Source organism: Anguilla rostrata, chromosome 2 (assembly GCF_018555375.3).
Source record: "Anguilla rostrata isolate EN2019 chromosome 2, ASM1855537v3, whole genome shotgun sequence".
NCBI classification, from domain to species: domain Eukaryota; kingdom Metazoa; phylum Chordata; class Actinopteri; order Anguilliformes; family Anguillidae; genus Anguilla; species Anguilla rostrata.
Genome location: NC_057934.1, coordinates 28231366 through 28253646, shown reverse-complemented (window position 1 = coordinate 28253646; position 22281 = coordinate 28231366). Strand labels below are relative to the sequence as shown.

General features: G+C 40.0%; 1 protein-coding gene across 1 annotated transcript in view; it reads right to left on the bottom strand.

Moving 5' to 3' along the window:
- LOC135249537 (protein FAM135A-like) overlaps nucleotides 1–22281 on the bottom strand; it is an 84874-nt gene that overhangs the window by 19957 nt on the left and 42636 nt on the right. The window contains exons 10-16 of the mRNA XM_064325151.1: nucleotides 22054–22131; nucleotides 21218–21267; nucleotides 19359–19517; nucleotides 19102–19175; nucleotides 17901–17978; nucleotides 15335–17569; nucleotides 6768–6928 (exon numbers count right to left, since the gene is read on the bottom strand). Coding sequence (XP_064181221.1) covers nucleotides 6768–6928; nucleotides 15335–17569; nucleotides 17901–17978; nucleotides 19102–19175; nucleotides 19359–19517; nucleotides 21218–21267; nucleotides 22054–22131 — 2835 coding nt within the window. The remainder of the gene's footprint in view (nucleotides 1–6767; nucleotides 6929–15334; nucleotides 17570–17900; nucleotides 17979–19101; nucleotides 19176–19358; nucleotides 19518–21217; nucleotides 21268–22053; nucleotides 22132–22281) is intronic.

The following is a 22281-nucleotide window of genomic DNA, read 5'->3' as shown; positions in this document are numbered from 1 at the left end:
TATCATACAACTTGAAAACAGCAGCTGTGTCTTCATCCAAATACATTTCCTCTATATACATTACTAGATCTGCAAAGACACTAGCCACAGGATGTGACTGCTCCATATTCATATCCTTTGATGCACCAGCGTTTAGCTCTAGCTCTGTTGCACAAGCCTGTCAAACATTTTGAATGATATTTAGCCTCCAAAACCACCATATCACTAGCACTAAATTATGCCAGAAGCTGAGTGCCATTCAAAAGAACTGCACACCTGTGCACTCTACTGTCAACCTGAAATGTAGTAACCTCATGCTCTACAACTTTTCCTTTTCTCTTCATGATGAAAATAAGCTGCATCTGATCTGCTTGAGATCATCATCTGTATCTTTATCCTCTGCCACACATGCTCTTTACCACTTCCTTTAGCATTCTTTTGTTAAATTTCAGCCTAGACATGTTGATGACAGCATGCATTGTTTGCAATGAAAGCTGTTTCAGTACCATGCTCTTGATATCATCTTTCCAGTTGGAGTGTTTTTGGAAGCTGTCTGAAGTCCTCAGATTGTTGTAGGTTTTATACCAGAGCCCTGTAGCCAATATGCTTGTTCTGTCTTTTAGATTATAAGGGACGTGTCAGTGATTCTGCAGTATCATCTTGACAAATCTGACACAGCTTCCAATTTGTCTTGTGCTGAGCTTGAAGGGTCTGAGTTCTCAGAGTCCACAAGTTTGAAAGTTTTAGATATCACATAATTCAAATTAACTGAATAAAACAAATCATCAAACCTGCTTACTAAATTGAAGCCTTTTTATCCTCTCGCTAGCACCTCTCTCTCTGTCTCTATCTCTCTCTCTTCAAAGGCTGTCTTAAAAATGGGGAATGATAAATAACACCTGCTACCCTACATGGCCAAAAGTATGTGGACACACAAACATCATATCCATATGTGTTTTTTGAATATTTCTTTCCAAATCCATGGGCATTAATATGAAGTTGGTCCCCCCCTTTGCTGCCATAACAGCTTCCACTCTTCTAGAAGAGCTTTCCACTAGATTTTGGAACATAGCCGCGGAGATTCACTTCCATTAGGCCACAAGAGCACTAGCGAGGTTGAGCACTGATGTTGGGAAATAAGGCCTGGCTCGCAGTCGGCATTCCCATTCATTCCAAAGGTGTTTGATGGGGTTGAGGTCAGGGCTCTGTGCAGGCCAGTTAAGTTCTTCCACACCAAATTCGGTGAACCATTTCTTTATGGACCTCGCTTTGTGCAAGAGAGCATTGTCATGCTGAAACAGGAAAGGGCTTTCCTCAAAATGTTGCCACGAAGTTAGAAGCACACAATTCTCTAGAATGTCACTGTATCCTCCACCAAAGTTTTCAGTTGGCACAATGCATTCTGGCAGATAGTGTTCTCCTGGCATTCGCCAAACCCAGATTTGTCCGTCAGACTGCCAGGTAGTGAAGCGTGATTCACCACTCCAGATTCCAAAGGTGGTGTGCTTTACACCACTCCAGCTGTGGTGATCTTAGGCTTGTGGGCGGCTGCTTGCCCCCGACAAACTGTTCTTGAGCTGACGTTGCTTCCAGAGGCAGTCTGGAACTCGACAGTGAGTGATGCAACTGAAGACAGCCGGTTTTTATGTGGTACACGCTTCAGCAATCAATGGTCATGTTCTGTGAGCTTGTGTGGCCTACTGCTTTGTGGCTGAGCTGTTGTTGCTCCTAGATGTTTCCACTTCACAATAACAGCACTTACAGTTGACTGAGGCAGTCCAAGCAGGGCAGAAATTTGAAGAACTGACTTGTTGGAAAGGAGGCATCCTATGACAGTGCCACATTGTCACGTCACAGAGCTCCTCAGTATGACCCATTCTACTCTCAATGTATGTCACTGGAGATTGCATGGCTGTATGCTTGCTTTTATGCAGCTGTTAACAATGGATGTGGCTGAAGTAGCCAAACCCACTAATTAAAAGGGATGTCCACATACTTTTGGCCATGTAGTGCATCTGCTATCTAAAGCTTTTCAAATACTAAATATAGCATAACATTAGTGTTATATTAGTGAAACTAAAATAGGAATGTAATAAATTCAAAATTTAACTATATAATAAAATTTCGCTATTACCTTGCCTTCCAGCATTGTGTCTGAGATACAATACCCCCTACTCTACTAACTAATTTTGCTTGTTATTTTTTGCACAGTGTTATTGGGGTAATTCCATGAAATCATGCGCCAACTGCAAGAGGGAGAAAGAGCTTTATAGGTTTCAAAGCTGAATAGGCAGTGTAATATTTATCTCATTTATCTCAGTTTGAATGAATGACTTATAGACAGTGCTTAGTAAGTGTGAGTAACTTGGTATTTTGTACGTTGAAAACGTGTTTTTAATGAGATATCTTTTTTTTGCAATGTGTTTGTAATAAGTAAGTGATAATAATAATTCATATATAAATGTAGGCTATGACAGACATGCACATGTTGCACTTGCAGAATGATGACACAAGTCTTCCAGTGCCACATATTTTAATGAAAAGAAGCGGTTCTTTTTCACTGCAAACAAAACATAATAGCTTTAGCTGACCACATACGGAGACACTCACTTTCAGCTGGCTTAGCTTGCTAATATTCCAGTAGAGCTTGCTACCAAGCATGTAACAAAACTGTTCTGTATCACACTCTTTTTCTCAGAAATGATTAATGCCATGAAAAGTAATGAAGTCTCGTTTTTACAACGCACAAATAAGCCTTATAATATGGTTCATGAAGAACCCACTGTAACGTAGCTAGCTAACCATGTGAAAAACAATATTGCCTGCGGCTGGCAAAGAAGCTAGTTATATTACTAACCAGTTTAGCCAACATTATCTTACAACATTCTTGTGTACAAGCATGTGAAAGTCAACAGGAATTTGTACGCACACTAAAACTATTGAAAATTTGCGCTTCATATGGTCTTACCTGCAAATAAAACATAAAAGCTTTTAGCTGACGACATACACAGACACTCCTCTCAGGTTGCTAAGCTTGTTGCTTGTATTAGAGCAAAGCTTGCTACCCATAGACATATATACATAGACGCCGCATTGGCCGCTTTGGCCCCAGGCTGCGATACGTCAACGTGGCCGCCATATTGGTCCAGGCAAGACTGGCCCGAAAACAAATAGAAGTAAATGGGGGAGCTGCGGTTTTTCTGGATAAAAAGCACTATAACATTTACATTTCTCAACCGATTTCAATGAGTCGTTTTTATATTCAAGGGTTTATGATCTACGTGAAGTACAAAAAAAAAAGTTTTATCTCCAGTTACTTAGAATCTCGATAGTTAGGCTATAATCGCTGCTAGACGCTCAAGAGCGGAGTGTGTATCAAGGTTAGGTTTACATGAACTTAATTACTTACGTGGTGGAAAATAATTCATTGTCACAGTTAATTTTAACCTGGCAAGCTGTAAAAAATATGGACAAAGCTACTGTGACGTCACCCATTGACTCTCCGTGGGTCTCTAAAACACATTTTGAAGCTCAATGGCGGGCGCGGCCATGTTGTCGATTTGGAGCCAAAACCATAGAGTTAAGCGGTTCAGTGATTTTTACTATGTGATTGACAGTCCGGTGCGGAAAAGCCCATCAACCTGAACGAACGATTGCAGAACGAACTCGAGGCTAGCTGACTGCCCTTATGTTTTAAAATATTATATCAAATGTTTATGGAGTTTAAATTTTGATCCGTGACTGCGTCATGTAATCACGTTATATATATGACATTAATAATAAAATTATGTTCAGTTATCTTCAATTTATGTTTCTCAGTAAAACGAATATGCTTAGCTAGCATAGCTTGCCAGTGAGCTAGGTAGGCTATCCGTGGATAACTCACGCATTAGCAATATGAACCACAGGGGAAGAATATCGACTACACTGATGGTCAATCAATCAGAGATGTGTAGGCTACTGGTGATTTGACTAGGCTAATTTTCATATAACTGTCTGGTAGACCTGCTGTTAACTGAGCAAGTTATCACCGTAGGTTTTCGCCACAGTCAGTTAACGAGCCAGTAACTGCTACTCCACCGCCGTTTGTGGTGTTCACTTGCTGGGTGACACTAGCTGACCAATCGTTCGCAAGTCACTTTTAAACGAATAAAAATTAACACTGTCAGCGGTGATTAACAAATCTACCAAGTATTTTAATAACTGATCTGCAGGCGTGTAAATATGACAACGCACTTTGTAGAGCAAGTTTTCCACCTGGTGCATGAAGACAAAAATAATGTAGGCTACATTGAGAAAAGCCAATATACGCAAGGAGCCCCCAGGACTGATTATGAGAACCACTGGCTTAAATGCTCTTGTCGGTCTCTTAAATGCTAAAAACATGTTCCTTTCTAAATGCCAGTCTTACAATGATGGTTAATTTCGTTAAATTCTGTGTGTGTGATTTCATCGTGTGTCGTATGTTATCCAGCAAATAAATCTTAAGACTCTTAATTTGCTTCGTGAAACTGAAAATTTTGCAGTGTTTATCCCAAAATTGGGATTATAGTAGCTTTGTCACATCCGTGAAGTATGGCTCAAGTAGACATTTACGGAATGTGTACGATTGACAAGCCGTCAAACATGTTTGACAGATTGAATATTTGCTGGTTAGGGTTAGCTATCTAGTCAAATGGCTTGGTAGCCGAAGTTGCGAACTGTTTTAGCATAGGCTACTGGACTACCAAATTTAGCAAATAAGCGTTAGCTGATTACGCTTTCTGCCAACAAATTATTCGGTTAAGTAGGCTAAAGGAAATAGTAAAAATGACTTGGCTACCGAAAAAACTTCAGAGGAGGGTTATTTTATGGTCGTCTAGTTCAGCTGTAAATAGCACACGCCATAATGAAATCACTACGAAATGGGATACCTGCATTTTCTGACTTCGCACAGAAGGACCGTGTACGATGAGTCGGAGCTGCAATGTCAAGGCCAAGAGGCGCCACCTCCCACCCCAGTGACCATAGACTGTAGCCCCTACTGTAGCTTAGTCCACCGCACTAATCAGGAAGTGACGCAAACTGTACCTCATTGGTCCACAACAAATATTATAACAGTGCCCAAATGACACAATAAATCATGAAATCGACCCATGGACAGTCATAAGATGAATAAAATACACATATTGTGACTATTTGTTCTTGTGAGAAAAAATTATTGACTTTGTATTTTGACCGCATTTGTATCATAGACTTACATGGAAACCGGATATGAAAACACCTATACTGGAGCCAACTGCAGTGGCGCTAGTGAGCAACCAGGAACAACAAGACCAGGAAATGAGCTTAAAAAACGTCTGGTTTTGGCCGCTTGTGAAAAACACGTTTTTCGACGTACAGGAATGGGAAGTTACTCACACCCAAGGTAGCTAACGTTAAACATGCTGAAAATGCCGAAACCGGAACTGTCCCGGAAAGATTTTACAGATTCAAAAGCAATAGTTTAAATGTTGTATCTATAGTTAGGCAGCAAGCCAGTGTACTGAGTTTAGAGATTTGCTGCAGGGGGGCTGGGGGATGAGGAAATTGAACCCGGGTCTCTCAGTCCAGTAAACAGTTCCAACCAAAAGACAAAGGCACTACTCACTAGGCTACGAGGGAAGTAGACATAGAGACAGAGCGCCACGCGTCATACTCTGAAAACCACGCCCACCGGAGGGGAAAACAATCGGCGCCACAATATGCAACCAAGGGCTGAAACGCTCACAAAATGCCTGTTGCTAGCTAAAAACATTAGATTTAAGCATGTCAAAGGATTATTTTAGCACCCTATGTCTACCTGCATTAGTCTAGAGACAACGTTATAACGGTCTCTGAAAAACGGTATTTGTCTTTGGCTCGGGGGGCTTCTGGTGAAACTGATGCAGAAATTAACCGTAGTTTAAACATGGCAGCTAGAACTTAGCTAACGTTAGCTACTTATTACCTGCAATTTTATTAACGCTAGCTAAGTAGCTATCATTTTAACTTCCCCTTCTTAGCCATCTACAAGCTTGTTGAAACAATGTCGCTAGCCAACTCCAACTTATTTCGAATGACAGTAACGTACTGTAGCCTGTAGCTAGCCGACACGCCACTAGACTCCAATGTTAGGATAGGTTTTTCGGTTCGGCAGCTTATAAAAATTTAGTTCTGGGTTCTTTACCCAGTTGATAGTGCATCCCACCACACACCAGCTTTTAGGCATTTTACTGTTGTTTGCTAGCAGACGAAAGTGACAAGGAGGCACCTTCACGCAATACAAAGTCAATGGAGAACGATGAATTGTTTTCCCCTCCGGTGTGGGCGGGACTTAATTGCGCTCTGTCTCTATTAAAGATGCAAAGTTGTACTGCACGTTATGATCATTTTGTGTTTGCATTCAATGTTTTTAATGGTTGATTTACCTAAAATGACCAATGGGGAGACATTCTTTGTGGGCTAGGAGCATTTGTAGGAGGAGAAGCAGAAGGAGGATGAGAAAACGCAAAATCCCCTTAGTTTATTGTGCGGAAATGTGAAGTTGTTCATGAATTCTGTCTGTTGAAATGGCGGTCAGAATGTACAGAAATTTGTGTTTTTAAGGGTTGAGAGTCTGTGGTCATTGCGATTATTTCTGTGGGGAACCCTGAAAAGTGCCAAACTCTTGGTACTGTATAGGTATGGGCCATGCCCCGCCAAGGCATAACTTGGCTGGATGGCATACCTGCCATCCCAATTATATGAACAGGATCACCTTAAAAGTTTTTTTTTTTTTTTTTGCTCACCGTCAAGGCCATGGACACAAACTATGAGATGAATTCCCTCTTCTGATCTCTCCTCCTCCTCCAAACTGAAGTAGGGGATGCTGGAGGCCAGGTCAGGCACCTTACTGTACAGAAAACCTGGTAACTTCAGTTGCTTCAAGTCCTCTTTAGCCTGGACAAAGCTGACCAAGAAAAATATACATGAAAACACAGAATGTTTCACCTATTTCCTGTAATAGAGAATATCACAAAAAAAGAAAATAAGTGTGTCATTGCATCTTTTTTAGGAAATATCATAAAGGATTCTAGCATTATTAAATAATCTTTGCCCCAGATCCCCTAGACAAGTTGGTGACCTGATTTAGGTAAAAATCGGAGTATTCTTCTCTACACATCTCTTACACTGATAATGTACTGTATTTGTATACATTTTATTCCCATTTCTTAAAAAATCCTAACACAAACAAGAACATGCTTGATCAAGAACATAACTTTTCACACCAAAAATGTGAGAACTTCTTGCATGTCAGGAAATAAGCATATGGTTCTGGAATTCATATTTTATGTTTGTTCGTATGTGGCAACAAATTGTCATGGAAGTCATACATTTACATACACAACACAAAGGCCAAAGCTATATAACACAGCATGAAAGAGGCTATTGTGATGCTGAGGGAAAGAAAATAATAAATACAGCCAAATGTCTGCTGAATTGCAGAATTCTGGAGAGAATCGTCCACCCACAGTTTACCACAGATTTCTGCATTAATTGGTTGAATGAACCAGTTTCACTCCGTATACTGCAGATGGTGATCTACCAGAATCATTCACTGGATACAGTAATACAGTCATTAGTATGGCTGGGTGTTTTTCTTGGAAGTTGCATGTCACAAATTCCGTGATTTTTGCCATTTTTTGTCAGTGAATTTCCCTGTTGTTTTTCCATTTCCTCGGTTTCCCATAGTCAGTGCTTTCCATGATTTTCAGACAGCTCTGGATGGTAGGCCTAACCATCAACCTTAAAGGGTAAGCATCACATAAAGGCATCCCCCAATTAGACCAATTCATCTTAGTCTAAAGGCTTTTCATTAAATTAAGCTGAAATTGTAGTTAGTACGGCTTCATGTTTGACAAATGGATCACTCCTGACAAAAACACCCAAAGTCATGCCAGAAAATGATTCCTGTGATGCGTGACATTGCCTAATACATGGAAGACATACAGTTCTGCTATTATACCTTATGGATGAAAAGATGACAGAAATGGACAGCATTGAAATATTTGATTCTGAATAAAAGGAGATTTTCAATGACTGAGATGACTCTGACTCTGACGTTCAGGTTTAAGCCAGAGGTGATCGAAGTTGGAGGATTCTTCCCAAAGCCAACAACCAGAGCATTTTCTTGAAAATAATTTAGCTATCTTGGCTAAATTACACTTCACACAAGAAGACTGATAACAATTGTGTGTGTCCCTGTGCATCCAGTACAAGGATATTAGACAATATGGGCTACATGATAACAGTGTTAAGACTATCAATGGCTACAGACGGACAGCATCAGCTAATTTAGCTCCCACCTTAGCATCTACTCTAATCCACCTATAGTGAGCAATTCAGTCTAGCATCATATGTCGATTTAAGCTGTTTTACATTAACATTCTCACAATAACTTTCTTATGCACATCAAGTATGGATCTCTTACGGCTTATTTTTTAACATTATGAATCATATAATATGAAAACTTCTTCCAACTGGCTGGTGTATTTAATTTTTTAATAATATCTGGTGCTTATCATCACCATCAGCTGATCAGTTATCAGCAGCCATTTGAGAGGCTTCGCAATGGCCAATCATCATGAAACTTTGTGCGTATGTTGACCTCTTGACTTGGTACTACTATGTAAAATTTGGGAGCGGTCAGCCATTAGGGGCACTATAGCAAATATGCAGGTTTATTTTCCACCATTTAGAGTTTCTGAGAAAACCTACTGAAAACTAGTCCTAGGCTGTTATGCTGCCAAAAGAAAAAATGAAAGCGAGATTCATTTTTTACAAAAATTACTTAATATTTCCTTTGGTAGTTCACATGCTGAAATGGCTGAAAATGCCTTGTGTGCTTTAGATGGCCACAGAAAGCTTGACAGACATAGCAACAGTAAGCAAGAGGAATTGGGCTTTGCAAAGGGTGAATAGGGGTTGGGTTTAAAAATATGGCCGGTATATCGCAAATGCCAGAGCTGTTTTTTTAAAAAAAGCCTGACACTGCCGATCATTATGAAACTTGCCATATATATGCAGTGGGTGCCTCTGAGTCAGCATGTTAATTTTGGCGGCCTTTTCGCCAACAGCTGTCATGCTAAGAAGAAAATAAATATGTCTGTAGCACCTCAGTTGCTTAACCAATCAAGTTGAAACTTTACAAGCTATGCCTTTGTGTTAGTCTTCTATTGGATGTACAGTCATAACTGAAAAAATATGACTGCTATCTGCCAATCAGTTATCAGCGGGCATGTGACAGGCGTAGCAATGGCTTGATCATCATGACTTGTATGTATACTGAATTCTAAGCTTGGGATTACAATGCCAAATTTTGGGACAGAGACTGAAAATTTTAATACCATTCATCCAATATGTGTTCTTACAGCTTAAAGGGAAATTCAACCAAGACAACTTTTTTTTTAAATCCGTTAACGTGTTTTTATGCCTACTTTATAATGAAACATTTTAATGCCATAATTTTTATATCTCTAAAATAATATCATCAGAAAAAAAGTCTTAGAGCTGCCCTCATTTGAAAAATGCTTTCTGCATTCCACTCTGGCCCTGCCCCAATCGTGATATTTCACTACCTCTTTGGAGATACTACTACATCACGTAGATGTCAATCAAGTCCAGTCAGAAAATTGTTGCCGCCCACAATTTTGTCAGTTTACTTTATAATACAATGAAACACTGCCAGCACCTGATTGGCTAGATTGGTCTCGGCCCAACGCTTTTCAAACTGGAGAAACATGCTGGCATGTTCATAAACTCTGTCATATTCCACCTGAATGGTCCACTAAAATATGTTTCTGAAAACATTTGAGAAATGGGCCATGTAATCGCCGAATCTTGGTTCATATTTGATCTGCAATGCCTTGTTTGAGTCTGATCTATGTTTCATGAGCCTATGCCGTACAAATAATTATCATACAGAATACTTAATGCAAATGAGACCGACACAGCAATTTCACCCACCACAGGATGCATTTTTCTGAATTGTGTAGTAGACGGAGTCAGGCTGAAACAATGAGTGCAATTACTCATTAAAAATTCAGAATTACCTAATGTTGCTTGGAACCCATTAATTGCTGCTTGTAGTTATATATATTTTTTCTCCCGGGTTTAGGCTTATAAGGTCAGTTTGGACTGGTAAAAACTTTTGAAAATTGGTAAAATTTAAGGATGAGGACCCCAACAGTCTCTATTATAGAGCCACCATAGCAATTAAATATTCAATATTTCTATGATCATATCTTTTTAACCAACTGTCACAGAAAAATGGGACTAGTGTCCCTACATTCCTCTCCATGCACTGGACAAAAAAAGTCTCTTGGACCATGGAAGTGCATCTGGTTAGATTTTTTGCTATTCCGAAGTCTCTGAAAAATGCTTAAACGACATCTCTAACGAAGGCGACTGAACGATTTGCATGAAACTTGCAGTAATATGGTCAGTCGACAGTTCTCTTTAAAAGTTTTATAAAGAAAGTTGATACTCCAAAAAACATGGCCACAGTAAGCCAATAAAATGTATTTGAGCGTAACTTACCACAAAAATGCTAATAAGTTCCAAATGGTGTGACACAAATAAATGAAATTTTCCAGCTACATTAGCACTCTCAAACCAAGCTCAGCACTACAGCACTACAATTCAGTCACATTTTGGTGCTATAGAGCACAGTATTTTTTTCTAAATTCATGAAAAAATCACTGCTGTATTTTAGATATTTAAAGCTTGCTCTAGTGATCTAGAACTTCCTCATCTGGAACATAAATCTGTACCTTTTTTGTTGCTGCTATACTGAATTACCACCATTTTGGAAATGCCACAAACCATTTTTCCCTGTACTCAGTTTAAGCTTAACCACATAGCTCAGACCTATGTAACTTGGTACAGGAAAGTGGTACAGGGCACCTCCCAGTGATGACTGAGAGATTTTGGAATCGATTGGCAACCTGTTAAGTGGCAACAAATTGGCTGAGTGTGCTGGGACCCTGTGTATTGGTGCTTGCAGCTATACAGGTTAGGGATGCACCGATGTATCGGCCAGCGGTCGGTATCTGCCGAGAAACTAAAAATCTGCACAATCGCCATCGGCTAACAGTTTGAAAAAAAAAACAGGTGGTGTAAAAACAGACATTCTGGCTTTATCTTTCTTCTCCAAGGCATCTCAAAGTAAAAGTAAGTTATTGATATTTCATATTTTCTTGTGGAATGGCAGTATGTCTCTTGTTTGCACAGACAATAGCAAAATCTAACGTTACCGCATTGTATTGATATGGTTGCATGTTACGCCATGATCCAACATAATATTATTGCATCAACTTTATTTAAATGATCAACTAGCTTGTTAGAGTTACATGGATATTGCCTCTCATAGCTAGACAGGAAAAGTTAGCTTCCAAGCAGTTTAACATATTAGAATCGAACATAAACACGGCACCTCCTAAAACTATTTTTTTAAAAACAGTAACACGGGGACAGACAACATTTTTCTCCTGTGTTCATGATGTGCTAATATTTTTTGCAAAGGTTAGAGGATTGTTAACATTAAAGCACAAGGTGCACAAACCCACAAAAAACATGCAAAATAGCCAGGTGTGTCCCTATTTTTCCCTTCTATAGCAATGACCTCAACAACTCCAGGGCACTTTCGTTTAATCTAATGTAAATTAATTTGATCTAATATTATTTGTCACTGAAATAAATGAAGATGCTCTGTATGCAATTGCAAAGCTTTAATTATAATGTGGTATAGTTTACTTTTATGTAACAAGTGCATCATATTAAGTTATCCTCTTGTGATCATTTTGTTTTAAAGATTCAATATACAGACCAAAAAGAAATTTGAACACAAATATTGCAGATGGCCTGCTGTACCAACCAACTGCACCAATATGCCATTGTGTATGTCACATCTGTTTTTCGGTATGTACCCCCAGGCCTGATAAAAATTATTGGACACACACACTGACACTTCAGGAATGTACACTATATGGCCAAAAGTATGAGGAAACCCCTTCTAATTAGTGGGTTCAACTACTTCAGCCACACCTATTGCTAAGAGGTGCATAAAATCAAGAATACAGCCATGCAATCTCCATAGACAAACACTGGCAGTAGAATGTTCGTACTGAAGAGCTCAGTGACTTTCAACGTGGAACTGTCATAACACAGCAGCTTACCAACAAGTCAGGTTGTCAAATTAGTGCCCTGCTAGAGCTGCCCCGGTCAACTGTAAGTTTTGTTATTGTGAAGTGGAATCGCTTAGGTGCAACTGCAGCTCGGCTGCGAAGTGTGGTAGGCCACACAAGCTCACAGAACAGGACCGCCAATTGCTGAAGCATGTACAAATAGTCTGTGCTTGGTTGCAACACTTGCTAGAGTTCCAGACTGCCTCTGGAAACAACATCAGCACAAGAAGCATTCGCTAAGAGCTTCATGAAATGGGTTTCCATGGCCGAGCAGCTGTACACATAAGATCACCATGCACAATGCCAAGCGTTGGCTGGAGTGGTGTACAGCACACTGCCATTGGACTCTGGAGCAGTGGAAACGCATTCTCTGGAGTGATGAATCGCGCTTCACTATCTGGCAGTCTGACAGACGATTCTGGGCTTAGCAAATGCCAGGAGAACGCTACCTGTTCAAAGTTTGGTGGAGGAGGAATAATAGTCTGGGGTTGTTTTTCATGGCTTGGGCTATACCCCTTAGTTTCAGTGAAGGGAAAGGCCCTTTCCTGTTTCAGCTAGACAATGCCCCCATGCACAAAAGTCCATAAAGAAATGGTTTACCGAGTTTTGTGTGCAAAAAACTTGCACAGAGCCTTGACCTAAATCCCATCAAACACCTTTGGGATGAATTGGAACGCTGACTGTGAGCCAGATCTTATCACGAAACATCAGTGCATGGCCTCACAAATTCTCTTGTGGCTGAATAGAAGCAAATCCCCACAGCAATGTTCCAAAAACTAATGGTAATCAGTCATTTTTTTTCATGACCTAGGTCAGGATACAGTTGAACATGATTGAACATGAACATCCAGTCATAATTTTTTTCCCTTAGGCCACACACGGAATAGCTTTCAAGCTTAAACACGCAGAATAGTAGATTTTCTTTTTTGGGATGTAATGTCCGGAGTTTGAGACTGCTATTGAGTCTAATGTTAGTGTACAGTAGCTCAAGGTTACAACGTTATTACACATTGAATGATCTTCAGGTTCAACTATATGATGGCAAAGCCTAGTTTATGTTGCTTTATTTCATTTTCTCTAGAAGTGTACGCTTACTGCATAGGACAATCTTCTCTAACTGGCTCTAACCTAGCTAGCGATGAGGAAGGTATACAGATGACGTGTCTTATGGATATGAATGTTAATGACTGCAGAATACATCCTCACCCTGTCCTTGTCCTTGAACAGGTGACAATAATGAAATAGTGTTAATTACAATTTAATGGTTAAAATTGGGTTAAAAATTTGAAATAAATATTAAGAAAATTTGAATCCAGTTTCTGGGACCTTTAATATTAAGAACTTCCTGGTGGCCAAGGGTGACCAAAAGACATTGGGCAAAAGGTTTTGGCCTCTATTTTGTGTTTCCTAATCACTCGTCTTGCCTAACACACAACAATGTTTTAAAAGCATTTTTCACTCTAAAACCACCTCCCTCTTTAAATAGCATGTGTTTAAAATCCATTTCACCTTGATCTTCAGCTGCTGTTGGACTAAATTAGTATGTGAACAATAAACTATATCACGGCTCTGACTCTTACCTTAATGGTATCTTCCACCGGTTCCAAAAGGTAGGTGGTTTGCAGCATAGAACTGTATAAGAACTATAAAAGTACTGCCTTCTCAAAACAGTGGTTTTTCCACTGCCCATGGTTTTTCTCTGATTGGCACAAGTGACATATAACGTGAATATGGTCCTGTTGTCCCTTTTGCAGTGTAATGGCTACTGCTGTAATTTTTAACTAGCGACAACAGCTAAATTACACCATTAGCTGTAAGCCACCTAACTAAGCTGTTACTAGTAAAAAAAGTGTGTTGTATGTCATTTTGTGTGTTTTTATTGGTTGATGTACCTTAAATGTCCAATGGGGAGACATATTATTTGTGGGCTTGGAACATTTGTGATGATGTAATCAGGCAGGAAACAGAAGAAGGGGAAAACGCAAAATCCCTTTAGTTTGGGGCTTTATTGTGTGGGCATGTGAAGTTGCTTGTGAATTCTGTCAGTTGAAATGGAGTCAGAAGGTACAGAAATGTTTTTAAGGGCTGAGAGTCTGTGGTCATTGTGGTTATTTCTGTAGGAAACCCTGAAAAGCGCCGAACTCTTGGTGCTGCATAGGTATGGGCCAATGCCGCCCCGCCAATGCATAACTTGGCTGGATGGCATACCTGACATCTCAATCTTGTATTGCCAAAGATTACAGGCTATCCATGGTGGCCTCTTGAAATTGCCTGTCACAGTAAAGTGCTACCTTAAATGTAATTTTGAGAGACACGTTTTGCTGGTATAATATTAGCCTAAACGACATACTGCGGCATATTTTCTTAACTTATTTCATGTGGGAAACTTGGTTTCAGTTGGCCTGTGTAAACTGCCAGAGAAATTATTTTTAACCACACAGAGCCGTTCAGCCTAAATCACGTCAGATAGGGAGAATGCAAAGACTTTGACAATTAGTTTTCAATGCAGCCTTTACGCCAAAATTTCATCGCGAAACCTAGGAAATCAGCCACAAATAGTTACCAAAATGATTGTTTAGTTTGTATTTGGTTAACTAGGTTAGTTAACAGGTGCTTTAGTTATTTTACATTTGGCTTGCTCCCCATCCATTGGTTATAGGCTGTGTGAGCCAAAGCAGGCTTAAACCTATTTAGCTAATAAGCTAGATGCTGTACACCCTAGTAGCTGTAGGTTATTTGTGAGCGAGCTTGTGTAGCTCCGTGGTTTGGAGACCAAACTGAAGCTACAATGTGGCGAGGCCTCGTCATGTGATGATGCAGTGACGCTACTATGGTCGTTATATGAACCTGATATACATCTCATCGGCTTGGTTCTCAAACAATCAGAGATCAGTGCACCTGGTCAATGCAATTGGTTCAATGATTTTTGATCACATTTTTCTCATTTTGATTCAATGAGAAAGATTTTTGATACAGGAAGAATGTAAAATGTTACTGCCTGCTTTTATTGATTACCACAATGTGAGCTTTTGGTACCTAATTCACACTGGAGCAATGTGAGGACGTATCATGGTAGTAATGATGACACTGTAGTATGATCTACTGTGGCTGGAAATAGTGGATGTACTCACGCGTTCATTTGTGCGGTGGGGGCATTCTTGTACCAGTGCAAAGAGACAGAAGCAGAAGGGGAGGGGGCATGGCAGGGCTGTCTGGTGACAGCATCCAACTTCCCCCGAGAACAGCCCAGGCTGCATGGGGAATCCCGCAATGCACAAGTAAAGGAGAGGCAGCTGCGGGTGCAGACACCGGGAAGGTTTCCAATTTCACGGAAGGGCTCCATGCTGAGCTGTTCTAAATGAGAGCCCCTCTCTTCTCCCTCTTCAACCCCATCACAGTGCCCAAAGTCTGCCCCTTCAACATCGTTTAAATAGGTATGGTCATTCCCTTCCTCATAGTAGCCATTCTCAATCATCTCATGCTCTGGCTCACCCTCCTCCTCCTCTACTGTTGCCACCTGACCCAGGGTGACTACAGCAGTCTCCACAGGGCTGATCTCAGAGATATCAGTGCTAGAGTGTGAGCCAAAGTAATTCTCGACTAGGCCCTGTCTGACAATGTCAGTGCTACTTGTGGTTGAGGTGCTAGAATGACATGTTGTCTGAGGCTCCCTGGGGAGGTTCTCCTGTTTTGCTTCTATGGAACTTTTTACATCACTTGTCTCCTCATCCACTTCCTTGTGTTTGATTTCAGTAGTGAGTACAGGCAGAGCAATATTTGAACAACTTGGAGTGTCCAAGGCAGCATCCTGGAATATAGGGACACAGCAAGATGGAGCTGACGGTTGAGCTCTCAGACTGATTAAAGCTGATCTGCACCTCTGTTCTTCTGTGCAAACATTGGAGACTGTGGCTGTGCCATGTGTGCAGGAACTGGTTGTGACTGTAGTGCCAATTATGTTAGTGTTGGTGCTGGGAATACCATCCATGTTCCCAGAGAACACCACATTCTGCTCCTGCACCACAACGCTGGATTTCCTGCCATGATCCCTTCTGAAGATGTTTCCCTTTACCCCATCTAATGTGGAATGACCCTCGGGTGTCATGGATTCTCGAGAGCCATCCTCAGCATTGTCATCAGATGGCAGGGAGTTGATGGACGTGAGGGAGGATTGGATACCACTGACTGCACTGGTACTTTCAGTAAAAAGACTCTCTACCCCACTGCTTTTCACCGTGGAGTCCAGCCTAATCAGCTGAGAGGCCTGAAAGGCCCTTGCTACTGGTTGGTGACCCTGTTCATCCACTGCCCACCCAGAACTAGGCTCACTCTCAATCCCTGAGTCTGACAGGTGGCATGAGGCACAGGGCCCCCCAATGTCTGCCAGCTTGATGGAGTCACCCCCCACCAGCAGGTGAATCTCCTTTGTGGACACACCTGCCTGACTGAGTCCTGGCAGCCTTTCATCAGACTTTAGGCCTATATTCTTCTCAAAGACAAAATCTCGTTCTGTGAGTGATTTTGTACAGTCTGTTTGAGTGACATCAGAAATGGCACCTTGGAAGGTTATGTCAGTCTGAAAAGGCATTATGACAGTCACTTTCTCCCCTTGATATGGGTTTTTGTTGCTTGGCTTCACTTCAATATGCCTGACCCCAGGTTTCGGGACCAGCTCAGGTTCTTGGACCAACTTTAGGCTACATGGTAGTTCACTTTTATGCACTGCTTCACTTTCTAAAATTGCAGTCCCAATTCCAGTCTGGGCATTATTCACTACAGCCAAATTCAAATCATTAGTAAAGGAACCACCTCCCTTTCTTTTAGTGCTAGTTACATGGACACTTGTGGATTCAATGGAATTTTGATATGGAAGGGAAGGTGCAACTTCTGGCTCATTCAACTGCTTAGTGGAAGTCCTTTCATCACCGCTAGAGTTCCCCAGTAAAGCCTCCCATTCCTCCTTTTGATTGGGCAACTCATCTTCTTTGCATTTGCCACTGCTTTCAGTGAGAGAGACTTTTAGACACTTGAAGCCAACAAGAACTACTGAGTCTTTAGAACTCTGTTTGACTAGTTTCTTGGAATTTTCTGTCTTGATGTTCTTTCTCATCTTTACAGACTTTCCCCTGAACTTAAAGGAGTCCTCTTGCTTCCCCTTCTGTGGCTTTAATGGCTTTTCATCCTCACCAGGCCAGGCAGTGGACATCATTGTTTGGTGAAGTTTGGGGTCTGGGTTAGGGTAGCCCAAAGCATTGCACTCCTTCAGGTCTGACTTGTCAACTTTGTTGGCGATGGAGCTGCTCCTTGTATGGTGGACACCAAGCCATGGCACATCACGATCTTTTAGCAAGAAAGGAATGTTGATTTGTGTTTAATAGAATGGTATATTTTACAAGATATACATTTTAGCACTTGAATAAAACAATTGCTTTTTCTACTGGCAGATTATACAATATAACACAACTTATTTCAAGAAAAACACCCATACAAAGACATGTCATCTCTACAGGCAGTATACAATATGCATCACTTTAAAAAGATGCCCAATCTAAAACATTCATCACAGGCGAACTGAATTTCTTTAAAAGGATGCCAACACCTGTTTAAAATGATAGGCAACAATAACATCTCTCAACAGGTCAGGACTCTCAAAGGAGAGAGGAGAACAGAAGTAGCAGTCTCTCATCAAGTCAGCACTCAACAGGCAGAGGAGGTAGAGACAGGAAGTAGGCTGAGTTCTTGATTGCTGTGGTGATCTGTAAGTGGCTGTGAGCACTAGGGGCAAGCAAGAAACCATCAGAAAGGAGAGCTATGTATGTTCAAGAGCTTTTACAGCTTGTCTGTCAAAGTATTTCCAATCTGTAACAAATGTAATACCCTGCACTGGGTAGGGCACCATTTACTTCTCCTCTGTAGAATTTTTAAGTACTGCATGGAAATGTGAGGATGTGACAATAAGAGGAATGCCAATGTGTAAAAAAATAATCATTTTTCTTCATCATATGAATGCCCAACCACATTTTAGGCCCAACATTGCAATCCTCTGTCAAGATGAGAAAGCTCAGACATTCGAAAATCTTGCAACCGTCCTCTGCTTTTGTCACCCTGTAGTCCACTAGAATTGCTTTGCTTGACACCATGGCAACATAAACTCTTCCAAGCAAAAGCAATACCATGGCTAATTATGTTTCACTGAGGTACTCCTGGACACAGTTGGTACTGGTCAGGCGTTAATTATGGACAGAGGAGGACATTCCCGTACAAAGAATTGAGTCTCCCAGACAGCCTCATGAGTTGCCTTTTTGATAAGCTGCTGATTTTCTGTTAACACTTCAAAGATTCATAAAATAAAGAAACAAATGTGACTGAACACTGTATGCTTATCTGACAGTTACACAACTAGGATATAGTATTAGCTGTGTAGGGCTCTTGCAAATACTTTTATGGCCAAGAAACACAGGATAGTGCAGGAGCGCGATTCATTTGTTTTTGGTTTTGGCAGTCCTATTCTTTGACAAAAAATGACAATACATTTTGATTAAATAAAGGGGTATGTCTCCGGATCTTTGACCCATCTCCTGAATGAGTGGTCTTTTTGAATAAAAGCTATAAACGTATCCACTTCCCTCAAAACTAAACATTTGCAAGAGCTCGTCTTAAAAGTATATAGTTTCCTTTAGTGGTGATGTAAGGCCAGTTACAAGCTGACTTCACACTGTATAACCCATTTACCTGAGATGACCAAATGTATTTTGGATTACAGAAGTTCATACAACATACACAGGTTAATGCAAACTGGAAATTGTGTCATGCATGCAAATGACTTTCCCTCTGGTTGCTTGGGCCTGCTGTGATGCACAGTAATTGTGGATTTATCAAAGCTTTATATGAAACTTACTGTAGTTCTTGATATTCCAAAGCAGTGTCTCTTGGGTGCTCAAAACAGAAGAAAGCCTCAGCAAACCTTCGTACCTACAGGAGAAGGACCACTAATGTATCAAAGTAGCTTTACACTGTGTTTCTCTGTCTAAATACACTGCTGCATTACTTCATTTGCATTATAAGGAGTGGTTACCATGTGCTTACACCAGCGTTGGTAAAAGGTAAAATTACACATTAATCTGCACATTCTGTACAAAAGACATGGTATCATACTCTGAGTGCGTGATGCTCCCGAGCAAGAAGGGAGGTGACATCCTCTTGGAGGGACACTACTTCCAGAAATTGCCCCCACAGGGCCATCAGCATGGAGCAGAGCAGTGCGAGGTTCATGTTCACAAGTTCTGCAAGCTCATCAGGGTTATCTGCTTTCTGCTGCAGGAGAGAAACATCCCAGCCACCAGAGGTACCCAATGAGCATGCTGCATACACAGCAACCACACAAGGCACACATGACAGATGCCAACATAGAATGCCCAATAAAATAATTGACGTTTTCAACTGACAGGCATAATGTGGGGGGGTAGCCTCAATTCAGAAAATTCACACAGTATTCTAGAGCAAGTGAGGAAAATGTACACACTTCAGCTTAATTATGCATAATTAATCTGATTCCACTACAGCGACTGCTCTTCAGTGTGCCACTATAACTGCTGTCAGCTTTCATCCACATATTATGAGATTTATTAACACATGAAAAATTATCCAAAAAATATGTTAACCAATTCAAGACTGTTGTCATGGATATGAGCAAGGATAAAAATCCACTGAAAAATGTATTAATCTCTACAAAAGTCTATAATGCTATAGAATCAAACGTGAAGTTGCCACCGAATCATACATAATTTAAAAATGATGTTGACATGGTTTCAAACAAATTCCACATTGAGACAAACACTACAAATTGATTGGTTATTTGTGTCCATATAAACTGAAGGAAATGTCTTTGTTTACAAATAAGGACACAAATACAGTAGCTAATCAATCTGTAGTGTTCATCTCAATGTGGAATCTGTATGAAACCAGGTCCAAATCTGAGAGACTTATAGCATATACTTGTTTGATTCATAATTTTTCAAATTATATAAAACTGGTATGCTAAGTCCAACTTACCATAGTTCTTATCAATATCTCATATGGTTCTTGAGAAGATTTTTTATTGTTTTTAAGACAGAATAATTGGCTGAAAATAATTAATATTCATTGCCTTGTCATTCCATGTTTTCACCAGATCAAAATTAAACTGGGTGTACTGCTTATTCCTGGGACAGAATATTTAGTCATCCATGCTGAAAGCTCATTTGTTTGCAGCAGTCAAAATTTTTTCCTTCCAAATTTAGTCAAGGACTAGCACAAAGATGGTACACCAAGTTGTATTCCAATTTGCATAATGATTCTAAATTCTATTTCTAACTTGGAATGCCTAATCACTAATTTCTTATAAATTCTGATGATGTTTTTAAAGTTAAATTCCACACAGTAGAGAAAGATGTGAATAAACACATATTTTCAGCCAGCAAATAAATTTCACTGTGCTAAAATCTATTGAAATCATAAAAGAGTTTTAAATTGAATTTAACCTTCAACTTTTTTGACTGCCTCTAATTACTAATAATCCAACTAATAAGTATATAATCAATTTAGTGAACATTTTCAGAGAAACCCAAAAGAAGTAATGACAACTATGTACATTGACTGGTATGAAAAGAATCAACAATATTTCCATTAAAAAAGTTTATTTCTGCTGAAGGCGAGTATTTCCAAAGTAACTGAATCAAAAGAAAAATGTGTGAATCTGCTACTGAACCCACTTATGTGAATATAACATGCGGAAATTCAGCAGAAGTTCATCACCCTCTTCATTTCTACGATTTGTTAAGAAGCTGCAGAATCAAATAATTTCATGAAGTAGACAAGATGAAGTGTATACATACTCTGTGCTTAATATATAATGCACTCTGACATGAAGCATATAATATTAAGTGTTTGGACCAACAAAGCAGCTTTCTAGACCATATTTACCATCTCCCATGTACTTCAGAAATTGTAGCTAGGAGTATAAAGATTAAACTTACCTTTACTTGATCACATAGCTCAGAGAGTCGGGCATCCATGTCCAGTTTCTCTGAAAAACAGATTTACAATTGCTTCTTCACTAAATGCTTCTCCGTTCTTAAAATGACAGGAAGTCACCAAGGCAAATATTAGCAAAAGATCTTCCATTTGTGATTTCTGAGGTGATCCAAAACACGGTGAGTTCACACGGTGCCTTGTGCAGTGTAGCACCAGTACAAGAGCGTAACTGTAATTCCCACAAAATCTGGACCAAATTTTAAAATGATGCAAGGATAAACTCACTTAGGACATATTCTGTTGGACAGCCTCTCAGGCTGTGACAACTGATTGCTCAAATTAACTGAAAAAGTTGCATCACAAAATCATACATGGTACTAATTTTTCTGTCAATGATAATGAGTTGAATTATTTCAAGACAAAATCATTGATTTACATAAGAAGTTGTTTGCATCTTTGAGGGGCTTTAAAGTGATGACATCATTAGGCACAATAAATCATAACCATAATCATTTGATGACAAATTTAAATAGAAAAGGAAAGTGGGAAACAAAACTGCAGGAGTACAGTCTGGGGTCCAGGGGAAAAAATTCTGCACTGACTGTGGAGAACCTGTCTGATTTAACTATAAAGAGAAAAACACCGTGAATTTTACTGAAAAGAAACACCAAACCAAGACAATAAGAAGGGAGTAAATGAGAATTCCTTGCGTCAGATTATGCCTAGACAATAAAAGGTTGTGTCAAAGAGGGAAATAAATGTAAGCCGAAAAAGGAGAAACAATTTTTCAAAAAGCTAAAAGCAAGTTGATACAAAGAATGTGGGACGAGGGACATACCTATGTAGATGTTTCTCTGGCTTCGGGGATAGGGTCTTCCAAGTACTCGCTCATAAAGGGCTTGCATGCTGGGCTTGGCTAGTTATGGGATTATACATATAGGCACATTTACTTTTCCTTTACTGACCTTTAAACTGGATTAGAGCTCAGCTGCATACTGACAAATATAAGCGATGTGGAGGGTCAGATCAATGCGGGTGTGTTAGAACCAGTGTTGAGCCCTTGCAC